The sequence below is a fragment of the Solea solea genome, chromosome 15 (genome assembly GCF_958295425.1).
Source record: "Solea solea chromosome 15, fSolSol10.1, whole genome shotgun sequence".
NCBI classification, from domain to species: domain Eukaryota; kingdom Metazoa; phylum Chordata; class Actinopteri; order Pleuronectiformes; family Soleidae; genus Solea; species Solea solea.
Window position 1 is genome coordinate 14,694,401 of NC_081148.1, and position 15,103 is coordinate 14,709,503.

The 15,103-nt window shown below is 38.8% G+C and overlaps 2 protein-coding genes across 2 annotated transcripts; one reads left to right on the forward strand and one right to left on the reverse strand.

The window, feature by feature from the left end:
- Window positions 1-2,469: 2,469 nt before the first annotated feature.
- On the reverse strand, window positions 2,470-6,887 carry spast (spastin). Its single transcript, XM_058651770.1, has 16 exons — window positions 6,561-6,887; window positions 6,388-6,471; window positions 6,213-6,299; window positions 5,519-5,676; window positions 5,081-5,214; window positions 4,897-4,990; window positions 4,746-4,820; window positions 4,545-4,616; window positions 4,372-4,447; window positions 4,191-4,282; window positions 4,027-4,106; window positions 3,898-3,940; window positions 3,725-3,804; window positions 3,567-3,637; window positions 3,413-3,453; window positions 2,470-3,301 (listed from the first exon to the last, which is right to left on the reverse strand). The coding sequence occupies exons 1-16, from the start codon at window positions 6,664-6,666 to the stop codon at window positions 3,176-3,178; spliced, it is 1,419 nt and encodes a 472-aa protein (XP_058507753.1). The 5' UTR covers window positions 6,667-6,887; the 3' UTR covers window positions 2,470-3,175.
- A 724-nt stretch (window positions 6,888-7,611) lies between these two features.
- Window positions 7,612-15,015, forward strand: memo1 (mediator of cell motility 1). The gene is made up of 9 exons (XM_058651771.1): window positions 7,612-8,044; window positions 9,561-9,642; window positions 9,742-9,810; window positions 9,983-10,095; window positions 10,697-10,808; window positions 11,138-11,280; window positions 11,394-11,470; window positions 11,822-11,926; window positions 12,569-15,015. Exons 1-9 carry the CDS (start codon window positions 7,984-7,986, stop codon window positions 12,698-12,700), a joined length of 894 nt encoding a protein of 297 aa, XP_058507754.1. The 5' UTR covers window positions 7,612-7,983; the 3' UTR covers window positions 12,701-15,015.
- Window positions 15,016-15,103: the final 88 nt, after the last annotated feature.

Here is a 15,103-nt window from a genome sequence, read left to right on the forward strand (position 1 = left end):
TTGATTTTTCCACAACTCCAAAGCAGACATTTTAACATGGGAGTGAATGGAGAGTGTGACCATAACTCTCTGCGCTTTGAGGTGATTTAAAGAAAAACTACAAGTCATATGAACATGAAAACACATACAGGGTTAGAGGACGGCCATGGCAACATTTTGATGTAAAAATTGTCTGTGTAGGTTGGAAATTGTGGGCAGGAGAAGAGTTTGTTTAGAGATTTTTGGTGATTATTTTGCTGGATCTCGCTAGAGTGGCACACTCTAGCGATCCGCCCCCACACTTTCCAGACCACACACACAATCATTATAAAATCTGAAAGCGTAAAAAAAAAGTACAAAACGTAAACTGCGATTGTTTAAAAACCGTAACATGGATCACAATGTCGACTTAGGTCAGAAAAGTCCCAAGTCTTGTGACCCGTTTAAAGTTCCAACCACGTTTCTGCGTTAAAGTATGACGACACTGTGATGTTTCAAAGTGGGCTTGGTTTTTTTCGGTTTCCCATTATTGTGTGAGTGGAAATTATTTTACATTTTCGCGATTTCTGTCGCCATGGTTACGCGAAAGTCTTAGAAAAGTCATAGCTCACGATTCCCGGTTGAGGCGCACGTTTTGATGTAACTTGTGTTGGGGGTTTCTCAAAACTGCGGGAGGAGTAGCGCGGCAAACTTTTGGGGGGCGCGAGAAGAAGAAGCGGAATAAACGCCGTTGGAATATCAAGATGTGCTCGCAGCACAATGCATTCTAGTGAGAACTCTAGGGAGTTCTGACTAGTATGCCTTGTGGCTGCAGGCACCTAATAAACGCGCACGATTACAAGAGATGCCTTGCAGCGCAAGGCATTCTAGTGAGAACCCTAGGGTTCTCACTAGAATGCCTTGCAGCTGCAGGCACTAAAAATACACGCCAACATCTCTGCCAGGGGGGGGGGAAGCGTAGTCCTAATAGTTTTAGGTGTGGTTGCAACTCTGAGTAAGTATTTTTGCACTAACAAGACCTTTTTTTTTTTTCTTCAACTTTAAATGAAGGCTTGAAAAGCATAAAAATAGGAGAGTCTGTAAACATCTGCTGGAGCAGATGATGCAGCTGCTGCTGCTGCTGCTGCACCACAAACCAGAGGCAACACCAGCAGCTGACTACAGGACGGGCCTTTGGGAGAGAGGTGGGACACCCTGTGCTCACCCTACAGGTATCGATTCCTGGGCTGCAGGAATGATATCCAGTTGTGATGTTATTATTGGTATTAGTTGTATTATTGTAATGTCTTTTTATGCACACACACCTTAACCTTAAGATATTCAGACATACCCAAAATTGCAAAGTAAATTCAACCCATTCAGCATTATTAATAGTAAAAGCATTGTCAAATGTAATTTAATGCATTTCATACATCCGTGGTTATGTGTAAAATATACTTAACCTGAAGCCACCATAATTGCTCATGTTATGGAAAAACTGAACTGCAGCACCATCTACCTACAAGACCGAAGAGAAGCAGGTACAACCAAGACAAAATGCCTGCCATGAAAACATTTATCTAAACCTAACTCAAGTGACTATATTCATAGGGATTATTATAGCAGCTCAGCCTCAAACTTCCGCTACTGAGGTTTCTGACTCCGGATGACCTGGTTGACGCGCTTTGCCTTGGCGATCGCTCTTTTGTACTCTGATTGAATGTCCACGCTGTTCGTTTCGTTGCAATATATTGGTTTTATTGCTGTGCGTTTTCTTTGCATAATGAAATTCCATCAAACAATCCAAAACCATTCACGAGTAGCGCCTCCGCGGTACAGCGGTCGAAAACCGTTTGCCCTTCCGGTTCACAAACCTGACAATGACAGTGATAATGCCACCTATATACACCTGAGCTCCCCCCTCTGAGAGCACAGCGACCCCACACACACATTGAGTGAATTACACCAAACCTCATAACACACATTCGGCTCCTATAGGGATCATTCCACATATCCCTTTAATAAAGCGTCAAACTCTACCAGTATAGTATACTTTAGTTTGTCTTATTAATTAGCAAGCTGTCAACGAGTTAAAGTCAAACATGTGTATGTAATTCTCAAAAATGTCTTGAATAAATCTGGCATCACAGACCAATTTCACAGCAGATATCTGTCAACATGAAATAGTAGGACAAACAGTCTCTACAAATACCATTAATAAGTTTTAAGAGAGCCAGGGTTGTGCTATTGTTCAAGTGTAAGGGTAGGTCACACTCACTACTTGACACTTTATTCTGTAGGAGCTGTTTCCACCCCCCAGAAAAAAAAAAGTTTTTAAACTGCATACATTTCCTGTATTTTGTGGGTGTGTTCTGAGTGAGTGATAAATAATTTGATTGTCTAAAGGTGGCCCAAACCTTTTGGCACATATTTAGTACAAAGCATCTGTATAATTCTACAGTTGTGATTTAAAAGAAGAAATCTATTGCCAGTGAAAGAATCAAGGCAGAGTCACTTTGATGAATGTATTTAATGAAGAGTGTCGTGAGTGGGAGTGCTTACACTGCTGTTCCATTACATCATTTTGAACTACAGGTCATTGAATTCATTACTTTGTTAGGCAACACAAGTGATTCCTTTCAAATACAAATATGCAAACAATAGGAACCAATGGAAAAAACGTATAATACAAAAGCACAATTTGGTAAGTTGGTCAAATTATAATCATTCCTCCATGCGTACAAGTACCGAGAGCACTTGGTGATCAATACCATCAACATTCAGTCATTGCATCATGTAGCTACAGTAATGGATGTGTAGAATAATCTAAATTGGTTACAGAAAGTATTGCCCTGTTATGGCAAGAGAATGTTGATTTGTAATTTTGCAGGACATTCTTGAGAATAAATAAAATTCATTTCAAGTAGCAAGAGTGTTTTAAAGAGTATAATAACACAAAAGAAACTCCAAAGACTCATAATCAAACCTTTCCAAAAATAGGAAAGTCATAAAGCTTACAAACATCATAATATTTATTATACAGTATACCTATAAGGCTTTACCAACCTAAAAAAGGGTTTCTTTCAGGTTTTTAGGTGAAATAATGTCATCTGTAACTGTAAAAGTAAAACAAAAAGGAATCTCAAGTTATTTTATTTTCAATTGCTGTTTTTTTTTTTTGTTTTTTTTTAAATAAGTGACAATGTCTATCTAAAGTTCAAAATGCTGTTGTGTCACCAAAATCCTTGTTCCATTTGGTGTACATATGAAGAGTGGTTGGGCTAACACTGGGCTTGATTCGCTTCAGGGAATCTTCAAAGTCTTTCTTCCTGATGTTACGCATCTGTGAATGCACAAACAAGCTCAACTATACAGACAAATACTAACGCAGTGATGAATGAGTTTGAAGAAGCCAATGTGTCATATTCCTGGTACTTTAAAAATACAATCTCACCTCATTAGCAGCCATGCTTCGGACCTGGTCTGGTCCCAACTCTGTGTAGAAGAAATTTAACATGAAACCCAAGCAAAAAAAAAAAAAAGCCCATTATATATATGCATAAACTTGAGAATGTGAGTAATAGAATAATGTAATGATGAGGAAATACCTCTTATAGGCCCAAGTGCAGCATCTTTAGCTAATGACGTCAGATCGCTGCCTGAATATCCTGCAGTCTCTCTGTCAAATTACATATCGAGGCATTATTGTACAGTAACAGTAAAATAACTTTGTAAAAGCTGTGTGACAGGATCATTTAAAACTCACTTTGCAAGATAGGACAGCTCACTTGTGCTCAGTGGATTCCCATGCCTTCCCAAAAGATTTTTCAGCAGTGTGAGTCTTGTCTGGAGCACGGAATATAACAAAGTTTAAATCGTTAAAAAGATTTTTTAAAAATCCAACAAAATGACCTTTATGACAAATCCCACAGTAAATACCTGTTCATCTGGCAATGCCACATAAACCCTCTTTGCAAATCGCCTGTTGATAAACATAAGAAAATTGTGGTAACCTTGTACCAACAAATCCAATAGTGACTGTATTGTTATAGTAACTGTATGATATACCTGAGGACAGCTTCATCAAGCTCTTGAGGCCTGTTGGTTGCTCCCATTACAAGGACTCTATCATCTCCTCCTGACTGCACCTACAACCAAGAGGTACTGCTGTCAAAATGACACCAATGACTGACGCACCCAGGTCATGATCAGATTACAGTGGCTGCTCTTACCCCATCAAACTCAATGAGGAACTCTGTTTTTAAACGACGAGAGGCATCATGTTCTCCCTCTCTCCTTTCACAAAGTAAACTATCGACTTCATCTGAGAGTCGAAAGCAAACAAACAATTAAAAGGTTTATTCATAAGTTGAAATCAGGAGAATACAACTGTATAAACAAAGTAATACATACCGATAAAGATGACAGAGGGCTGTAATTCTCTGGCAACTGCAAAAAGTGCTCTAACAAGCTTCTCGCCTTCTCCCACCTGTGATGGAGATGATGGAAGAAATAATTGGACTGAATTTAACCTCATGTCACAGACCTACTCCACCAAAGCAGACCATTTTAATTGTTTTTCTTACATATTTTGAGGTCAAACTGGCTGCGCTGATGTTGAAGAATGTTGCATTTGACTCAGCTGCAACGGCTTTGGCCTTGGAAAAGTAAACAATAATAATAATGTTAGTTAATCAACATCACTGATGAAATCAGTATCAACAGCTACAGGTAAATTAACCGACAGACAGGTGTTCCTTGAATTAAGAGATAGTTGTTGAACATACCAGCATGGTTTTCCCATTTCCAGGTGGGCCAAATAAAAGCAGACCACGTGGAGGAGCTCTCAGGCCAGTGAAGAGCTAAATGGCAAATGGCATGAACATGAAAACCTTGGATACATATGGAGAGCAAAGACATAATGTGTTAAGTGATTACCTCTGGTCTTAAGGCAGGCAGGATAACTATCTCTTGGAGTGCTTGCTTGGCCAGATTCTGTCCTGCAATGTCTTCAAAGGATACAGCTGGTCCACTACAACAAACAAGAGCAAACTACTTTAACTGCATACTTTTTAATTTGAATGTTAGTGACAGAAGTTGTTACAGTATTGCTTCTGCATACCTGTCAATGATTTCATTTAGAATCAAGTTGGCCAACTTGCTGTCCACATTCTTGAAGTTTCTCATATTTCTCTTCTGTGGTTGTTTCAATGATGCAAGTTTTCCATTTTGATCTTTTCCAGCCCTTGGGGTTACCTTAGATGGGGAAAAAATATCCAGAGAGAATTAACACTTCATCAGAGGGAGACATCTTGACATCACGAGTCTCCCTACACTGTATCAGCCCCAGGGAATGATGTGGCTACACCCATTATCATTATGTTACAGGGAAATAAGTGCTCCATTAGGATTTCTTTATTCAATCAAGCCAAGGATGCAGTGAGTTGTGTCTCTGCATAATTATAATGTCAAGGAGGAACTAATTTTTATGTAATATGTGTAAGTGGGAAGGCAAGAACTGTCATTAACATTGTAACTTCTTCAAACACATTTAATTCACCTTTGCATCAGAGGCTCTAGTTGGGGGTCTGACAGCAGTGTGGGGCCTGATGTTTGTGGAAACTGTGGGCTGACTTTTAGGAGTAGGCTTTGGCTGTGGATGGACATGATTTAAAGTCTTCTTGGGTTCATTCTTCTTTTTAGATGCCAGTGTTGCCTCTAGAAGATCAAAAAAAAAAAATCAATATCTTCAGCTTAAAAACCATGAATAATAATATCATAGTAATACCAGTTAGCAGAGAAAGACATCAATAGGCATGGGACAAAATCAAAATATATTTTCCTCAGATATTCTGACCAAAATAACAGTGACAATATGATTGCCTAAAGTATGCTTTAAAATATTGTTTCTTTTTTGGGTTAAATATGTTACTTACATTAATAGAAACATATGTCCTATAGGACACATGCTTTTACTGAACATTTTTCAGTGGAAAAACAAGAATTTTAAATTTTTAAATGCCCCTTTGTGGCACTTCAGCAAATCATAAATTGTATGTTGACGAGCTAGACGGCATTTTTCATATCACCTGACATTAAACATTAATCATTTCCTACATACAATAATGAAAACATTTTGTATTGTATTGCTGCTATGTTAAAACAATTTCCCCTTGGGGATGAATAAAGTATTTCTATTCTATTCTATTCTATTCTATTCTATTCTATAAGACAGACAACCAAGATGACACTACCTAAAAGAGCAAGTCTGTCTCTTGCCATGGTGAGATTGTTGATCATTTTATCCTGTAGTCGCTTTGCACGGTCATATTGGTCACCTGCTAAAAAAAACAAACAAACATAGAATATTAGGCTTAATCATGTCAACAGAGCACATCATGTGTATCTGAGGGTTTCTTTGCAAATTACCTGGTGCCGTGATCTCTACTGCAATACCCTTTTCAAGCTCAGCAATCCCTTTCTTGTACCAGTGCGCAGCCTCCCCCTTCTCACCTGTCATCAGAGAGGACGTGGTGTTTACCACTGTAGCTGTCACACAACACCACACATCGGTTGTTAGCTCATAAACACGACAAACAAACCTGTATCATCTTCGTCAATCCTCAACGCCTTCGAAATGTGCTCAAACGCCTGTTTGTGGTAGTTTTTAATAACTTCGCCGCTGTCTTTGCTCTTACTAGCATTCATTTTGGCCGACAATACTCCCACGACACGGTCTCTTGCTTCTAAAAAGTTCGCCCAAATACGAAAGTGGATGCGTTCAAATTCAGCTCTTTAAAAATCTGCATTTATTAACGCGTTGGTTCACCGTAAATGATACAACAACAACAGCTATATATATGTAATAATGGCTCCTCATCAATACACAGACGTTCCGCTTCTAACTTCCGTTTTCCGTTTCAATGTGCGCCCTCGATATCAGTCCCCCACCTATGTGTGGTCAAAACAGGAGTGCATCCGAATATGGACTTTTATGGCGATATAATAATACCTACAAACGTTGAAAAATAATAAGGCAAATAATAATAATGATAATAATTTATGACAAAAATAAGAATTCAAATTATTTTTTTTCGGGTAGCCCTCAGACCCACCTCCAAGACCAACCAGTGGCCCATTATTGCATACTTTAGGAATCACTGGATTAATTTAATTTAATGGAATTAATTTTATTGGTTGTGGGTGCTGAGTCAGTGTTTTCTTTGCATTGTTGTTATATATCCGCATTTTTCCTCCTCAAATGTTCAGTTATTTTCGAGGACTCATACAACAAAACACTCCTATTTTATAGTGAAATACTGAACGTGTTCTATACTTTTCTCCCAGAATAAAAAATCTGAGACAGATGGCAGATCTAAGCAAGGTAGATCACAGGCAACGGCATGAGTACAGTCAGATTGGTGCGTTCCAATGATGACTCAGCATTCCCAACTGCCTTTTCTGGGAAAATGTATATGTTGCTATATGGGTTATTTTAATGTCTCTAGTCATTCTATACAAAATCCGATTCACACACACACTGCTGCACTTCCTGGATCTTTTCGCCAATCAAGTTATATTTACTAATCCAACAACCAATCAGAATGCTCTGACGTCATTGTGATTGCCCTGTCAGAAACGCCCCTTACCTGGCTCGACAGACAAACCAGTAATCCTCAAAGCCTGACTGTGACAGGTCCCTGTTGTTAAATATCAGCACAGAACAAAGACTCTGTAATTAATTTGTGCCTTTCCAATTTTGCTTGAAATTTTCACAAGGCAGTCAAACAAACTAAACCAGCTGCTAACCGGTAAAAACACAGTGGTCAGCTGACGGAGCACTGAGCTTGTTAGCCCAGCTGTCTCTGTAGTCTGGCTACCCTTTGTCTTTACAATCAAGTGAGCTAGCAGGCGTAGTTTCTTCCTCGGGCTCGCTCACGTCGGCTTGACCAGTTAATTTATTTATTTATTTTTCTTCGCCTGACAAGCGTGAAGCAGACCAAGATAGGCGGCTTGGAAACGAAGATGTCGAACCAAGTGGTGTGCAGAGAAGCAACTCATTCCGGGAGCTGGTACTCTGCTTCGGGTAACTGCTCACAGACATCCGCCTGCGTTAGCACACTGCATGCTAGCTGGTTGCTGTTGTTTTTATAGCGTGTTAAATCGGTTTTGTTGACTTTTTATTTAGTGTCACCACCGTGATCCCCAATATTGTCATTATCATGGATTGTCACAACCGATGGCGATAGGCAATGTCGCGTTTGCAGCGCTAATCCAATTGATTAAAAAAGTCGACTAGCTAGCATTTATCGGTGACCGCTTCATCTTCGCTATCCCATTGTTGCCTGGTTTGTTTGAGCTAATTCAGCACTTCACCCTCGGGCGGTGAAATGTTGTCGAACAAATGGGATTCTGCCAGTCAGCGTTTTCTATGACATGGAATCAAATCTCTTTATTTAACAATAGCTAACATGGCTAATATTGCAGAACTTCCTGGCCTATCCACTATTCGGCTAGATTAGATATTTCTCAAAACAGGCGACCGGCAACTGTTTCAACTTAAACTAGTTGTATAATAGTCGTCTTTTCGATGTTGCACCACGACTCACAGACTGGTTTGGGCAGGGCAGAAAATTAAAGCTTCATGTTGCACCCCTTCCACCATTTCAAAGCTGGTCTTTTTTGTATTCCCTTTAAGAATGCCAGGCACACTGCACTGTTAATAATCGTTTTCAACGCAACAAACTGTATGCAATGGTTAAACAACAATCTCATTTTAAGGCTGCAGTTATGTTAATCTCAGTCAATCGTCATGTCTTTTGTTCATTTTTGCAAAATAGGTTATACATGTTGGTTTATCCTGCATATTCAACCACATTAATATGGGATTAGACAACACCATACTCGATATTGATATCAGTCCAAAACTGGTCAAAATCACTGCATAAAATACTCTGACATGATCAGGAAAACCTTAAAATCACACAAATGCTTCAAATGATGCCATGCTGCAGTATCAAGTCAGCTGTGTGGACTTATTTAAAGCTAAAAGGAGCCAAGTTTAATTTTGTTAATGAACTAAGCTAAATAGCAGCAAAATGTTCACGTTGTGGTGAATTACTTAGTCCATTAAGGGAGGAGAATATTTGCAACACAGTTGGAGCATTAAGTATTTGAAACAGCTGCTAATGGCTCAGTCGTAAATGCATCAGCACAAATGTGTTATTAACAGATTTGTTCTTTAGAAGATGTTGTAAGTAAACAAGTATATCAAGATTATATTAATATCAATAGATACCCAGGGTTATGATATCTGTATCCGACATTTAATAGTGGTATTTAGCCATTCCTTACATGAATCGTTTAGCTATCTTTTGTTGACATGTGTAATGAAAAATAACACTGGTAGTCTTTACATTAAAACAGGGCAGTGGGTTAAACAGTATTGTTCAAATACTGTTTTCTTGTGTCTGTCTTATCTTATTTTTAGTGATCAAACTATTCTGATTATATCCACTCTCGATGTCTGATTATTTATTTTGTAGGCATTGAGAAAACTGACTGAGTTTGTGGCTCCTCTTTTGTTAATTTCTTTTGTTTAGGTCCTCAGCTGAATGGACAACTAGAGGGCTGGCTGTCCCAAGCGCAGTCCACATTCAGACCTGCTCGAGCCATCATAGCGCCGTAAGCACATTTTGACAACTTAAGAAAAATGTAATATGAGCATTTCAAATGATATCGGTAATGTGATTTCACTCTATTATGACATGTTTTTGTTTTCAGGCATGCTGGGTACACCTACTGTGGAGCTTGTGCAGCACATGCCTACAAGCAGGTTGATCCCTCTATTACGTAAGTGATTCAGATTTCAGATCTCTTAACCTTATTTACATTGTATGACTGTTTCTTATGCTGGATTGCCCTAAAACTGAACATATTTAGTTAATTTAAGAAGATAGTACGTAGTGCCAGCCAGTGGTGTGCTTTTCTAAATGTAGTGAGATAAATTGCTATTGCCCTTCAGTCGTAGAGTGTTCATCCTGGGACCTTCACACCACGTGGCCCTTTCCCGCTGTGCCCTGTCACCTGCACACATCTATAGAACACCTCTCTATGACCTGAGAGTCGACCAGAAGAGTATGTAAAACATTTTGTGCATCATTATTTCTACCTTTGGTTTGTTTGTTTGTTAAGCTTAAACATGCTAATTGGTCAATTGTGTCTGAAGGTATTGGGTGATGTGAGAGAGTAACATAAGCACAGTTATGTCACAACAATATGAATGGTTGTTTTGCAGTACTCCAGAATGAGCCATTTATTTTTAGGTCAGGAGCCAAGTCAGCTCTACTGAGGCCAACCATGCTTTTACAATATACCACAATGGACAAACTCAAACATCTTTTGAGCTTTGATGCTAACTGAAGACACTTGACAGGGAGGGGTGAGGTGAGGGATATTCAGCTGCAACATGCAACTTTACCAATAAATGCTTCCAAATTACACACTGTACTCTACCTACCACAGTGTATTTTGGAACATTTCAAGTCAAAAATAAAGCCATTGCTATAATTGACAGTTTAACCTGAATAAAGCTCCAACATGCAAACCTTACACAGTCTTAAGGATTGATTCACCTTTTTATTAGGAACCATACAGTTGTATAGTTCAAAAAATGAGCTAACTCTCAACCTCATGATAGTGTGCATAAATTAAAGTGAAACTCACCTCTCTTTTACAGTTTATTCTGACCTCTGGAAAACTGGGTTGTTTGAGCGGATGAGTCTGAAGACGGATCAAGACGAGCACAGTATTGAAATGCACTTGCCTTACATTGCTAAAGCCATGGAGAGGTAATGCACATTGGAGGGGCATTCACTTAAGTAACTAATTGACACTAACAATTTGTAAAGAGGATGAAACCTCAAAATGGTTCAGAAAAGCAGGGATCAGATACAATGAAATTAATCAAACTTATTAGTACAAGCATATTGTCCAAATGTGTTGATTTAAAGCCTGTGGTCAGACATTAATGTAGGTGTTGCATGTACTGTATAAAGATGTCAGGTTATCGTGTCGCAGGCTGATGGACACTTGAACTGCACCGAAGCAAATTTTATTTCCACATATGACCATTGGACATTGTTAAATAAAAATGTTGATGTTTTTGTCGATGTTTTAGCCGCAAAGATGAGTTTAGCATCATCCCTGTGCTTGTGGGTGCCCTGAGTGAGTCTAAGGAACAGGAATATGGAAAGGTGCTCAGCAAGTATCTGGCAGACCCTTCCAACCTTTTTGTAATCTCATCTGATTTCTGCCACTGGGGTAAGTACTGACCAATCAAAACAATAGAAAGTAACAACTCTATCCTGTCCATTTAAAGTACAGTGTTTGAGCTCAGGATTATTTCTGTGATGATGTCCCTTTCTCCTTTGAAGGTCATCGGTTCCACTATACATACTACGATGAATCTCAAGGGGAGATCTACAGGTCTATTGAACATCTTGATAAAATGGTAAAGAAGTGTAAATGTGAGCTCACTTGTGGAATAAATAAATACATACACATACACATTAATATAAAAATGACACCAACAATACTAAGAATGTGGTTCTAATGAGCTCTCTTTCAGTTTATATAATTACATCCGGATCCAGGAAATTTAAACTACAGAATGGCTCACAATAGCTTATAAATGTACTTTATTGGGTTCTAGAGATCACAATATACTTCAGTGTAAAGTTGTTTTGAAAGAAAAACTGCATTTAAGAATGGTTGTTCCATACTTTTAGGACAGTTATGCCTTTTCAAAAGGGTACATTCATGTTTTATGACTCTTTCCCCTTTTTTCCTCTTGCCCGTGAAGGGGATGGGCATTATAGAGCAGCTGGATCCCATGTCTTTCACCAACTACTTGAAGAAGTACCGCAACACCATATGTGGACGTCACCCAATTGGAGTGCTGTTAAATGTAAGTACCATAGAAATAGAGTGGTTTAGTTGATTGTTTCTTAACTAATATGTAAAGCTTTCTGTTCTCACACAGTGAAGATGAAGTTTGAATTGGTAATGTTATTACAGTAACCTTCCAGAATTCCTTTTCATTTTTGATACAATGCGACATTAAGAAAGCCATCATGTCAAATTACAGTGTTTTAATTAAGGCTTAGTTATGTCTGCAGGTACAGCCAGACGTGATCATGACTGCGGCATGTGTTATAGCAGACAGATGTGACAGACTGTCAAATCTATGCTTGACGCTCTAGCTTGTTTTTGCTTTTTACAAAACACCCTCTAAACTTTGCATATCATTTCTGAGTGAAAAATATTTTCATAAAAAACATCACATTATTGGAGTCAAGCCACTCCTGAAAAGAGAGAGATAGAGATGTTTATTTGCACCCGACAGTCGAACCAATCAGAATGTAGCGCCAATCTAACTGCACGTCTCCTGTGTTCAGCACAGTTGCGAAGTTTGGATAGACAGTAATGCATTAGCAGCAAAGATCAATAAAAGTATGATGTTAGTGTAAATGTATCTCCCTTTGTGGAAATGACACTTGCTGTCCTTATTGGTGTTGGGGTGCCTCATGGTGGTGCTTCTCTTTCTCAGGCTGTGGCCGAGCTGAGGAAGTCTGGTTTAGAAATGGACTTCTCTTTCCTGAACTACGCCCAGTCAAGTGAGTGCAGGAACAGGCAGGACAGCTCCGTGAGTTATGCTGCCGGGGCGCTCATCGTTCATTGAGGTTGACTTCCGCAGGGGCTAATGCAGCGCTGCCACCCTGTCCTTACTATCTATCGCCATAACCCCAACACCCTCCCTGTCACCCCGACCCCAGTTGCACCCACTATTTACTGGAAGGACCTAGACACTCGAAGCCAATACAGTCCTCTGTCTCTCCCTCTTCTCAGTTTGAAGTGAGTCTCAGAGAGTTTGGTTGATGCATTTTTCCTTGAAGTGCGGTTTTGAGATTATGTTAGAGCAAATGGTTTGACGAGATGGGAAGAATGCATATTAATTTGGCTTAGTGTACACATTGGGAGGGAAATAAATATTAGTTTTTTTTTGCAAGGACTGTAGTTGTCCTCTTAGTCCATTTTTGTTTTCCTGAAAAACAGTGGGTTTGAGTTGTAATGCAATATTTACATTTGGCCTCTTGGCAATTTGTGCTCATGTAATTTGCATCAGAAAAGGAATAAAAAAATAAAACTGCAGCTCGAAATGGAGAACAGTGAAATGTTACCAGATAATAGTGAAGTGAGTGTTTTGACTGACTGCTTTAACAGTGTCATGGGAAATTTCTACTAATGCATAACGTCCTATATTGTAGTTGCTAATAAAGGGCTGCACCCAACAGAGTTCACTAACTCCCTGTACAAAACCAAAAACATTATTACCCTCATATTAGTTCATCAAATATGATCTTTTATTCACATGTTATTCCTTTTCATTTATTCCTTTTTTTAGTACTATTACTAGGCACAATGGTATTTACTTAATTAGTGTTCAGATTTGAACAAAAGCAGTGTGATCAGTGAAGCTGCAAAGTCAACAACATAGTTTACCTTTTAAATTAGCTGTGCAACACTGCTCCCCGATTCCATACATGTGTAGCATCATAGATATGTTTTTCCGGGTCCAGACTGTGGTTAAACGTTTGCCACAGAACTGTCATGAAACTTGGATATATTGTGCAAAAGACTCCAACACTGACATCTCTAGTCTTTGTTTACACTGCCACCTTAAATCTCTGTTGTTATTGAACTGTCAAATAGAAGACTCTATTAGAGTTATAGATGTACAGTAGGTCATAGTTCAGTAAATGAGGTTAGGTTTGTTGCACATTCAGATCTGTTAGAGCAGCAACACTTTTGTTTTGCCTGGAACAACATAGTGAGGTGGTTAAGGCTTAGATGGTCTGATAAACTGAAGGAACTGTTACTAAATCTATTTGTTAGGTTGTAATTTACAGCTCTTTCTCTATATACAGTATGATTTGATTTAAGAATACAAAATGTTATTGGAAAGATTTCGGTCTTTATCCTCAATCAAATGTTTGTATTTACAGTTTTGCTGCTCTCCATTCAATGAGAGTATTTTTATGACAAGATTAGCAAACATGAATGAATGGAGTTCAGCACAGAGTTACAATGTAATGCTTCTATCCTTGGGTGACAGATGCTGTTGGATGTAAACGTATAATATACTGTATTTTTCAGTTATTTGCAGTGTAATCCTGCTGCCTGCAATATTTTCATGTATTTTCAAACTGCATTTAAAATATGAATACAGAAACGTGACGATTTATAGTGCCACTTTAGGCTTACAGTAAGATTATGACATCTTTGTCAGTGGCTGACTTATGTTGCCACATTCCCATCAACACGATGCAGTCCACTAACACTGGTCTCCCTCTTTCAGTACCATTTCAATATCTGGTTGAACCAAGTGAGCAGAGACTGAAAACTGATGTTTCTGATGTTAATTTAAGGGAAACTAGTAAAGCATGACACACTGTGTGCTATTGTGCCTTTTATCACTGTTGCACATATACATATAAAGCTTTTTCTCTTTTTTAGTCTTGTTGTAAAATGTGTACTTTCGGTTATTGTTTTTTTTCTACATGTATCATCCCTCCTTTGCCTATAGTGTCCGACAATGCCTCCATGTCACCCAGCACTCCAGGAGTATGTGACCTGTCCCTTGTATCTGTTGGCCCAAAATGGCACCAACTGTTATCTCCTCTCTCCAGCAGGGAGTGGTATTCTGTTCTCTCCACCTCACCTCATTCCTGTAGAGAGAGAGAGGCAAAGGCTGAACCTCAACACTGTTCGTTTTCTGTTAATGGATCTTTGTTTGTCTCTTAGAAAATGATTTTTGTATTATTTGTCTCTTGCTTAGAGAATGGGAACTTACACAACACAAACCTAAAATATACTACTTAACTGCTCCATGAATGGAGTTGTTTCGATCTCAGGTTCCACTGACAAAGCATCCCAAAATCCTTCAATAAAGGCTGTGGATTCATGTTACAAACAAGTAAAATATACTGAAAAGCCTGTCTGCTCTGGTGTCTTGTTCTTCATGTAGCTACATTCATACAACATGGACTTGGTTCATATATTATAAATCACTGTTTCTAGGCAC

Bases quoted from the DNA above. Each gene is read 5' to 3' on its own strand.
- spast (XM_058651770.1), bottom strand. From the start codon at position 6,666: ATGAATGCTAGTAAGAGCAAAGACAGCGGCGAAGTTATTAAAAACTAC. The intron at 5,215-5,518 runs GTGAATTAAATG...TCCCCATCTAAG, and splicing joins CTAGAGCCTCTGATGCAAAG to GTAACCCCAAGGGCTGGAAA. The intron at 4,107-4,190 runs GTAAGAGCAGCC...TCTTGGTTGTAG, and splicing joins TCCTCATTGAGTTTGATGGG to GTGCAGTCAGGAGGAGATGA.
- memo1 (XM_058651771.1), top strand. From the start codon at position 7,984: ATGTCGAACCAAGTGGTGTGCAGAGAAGCAACTCATTCCGGGAGCTGG. The intron at 8,045-9,560 runs GTAACTGCTCAC...TCTTTTGTTTAG, and splicing joins GAGCTGGTACTCTGCTTCGG to GTCCTCAGCTGAATGGACAA. The intron at 9,811-9,982 runs GTAAGTGATTCA...ATTGCCCTTCAG, and splicing joins CAGGTTGATCCCTCTATTAC to TCGTAGAGTGTTCATCCTGG.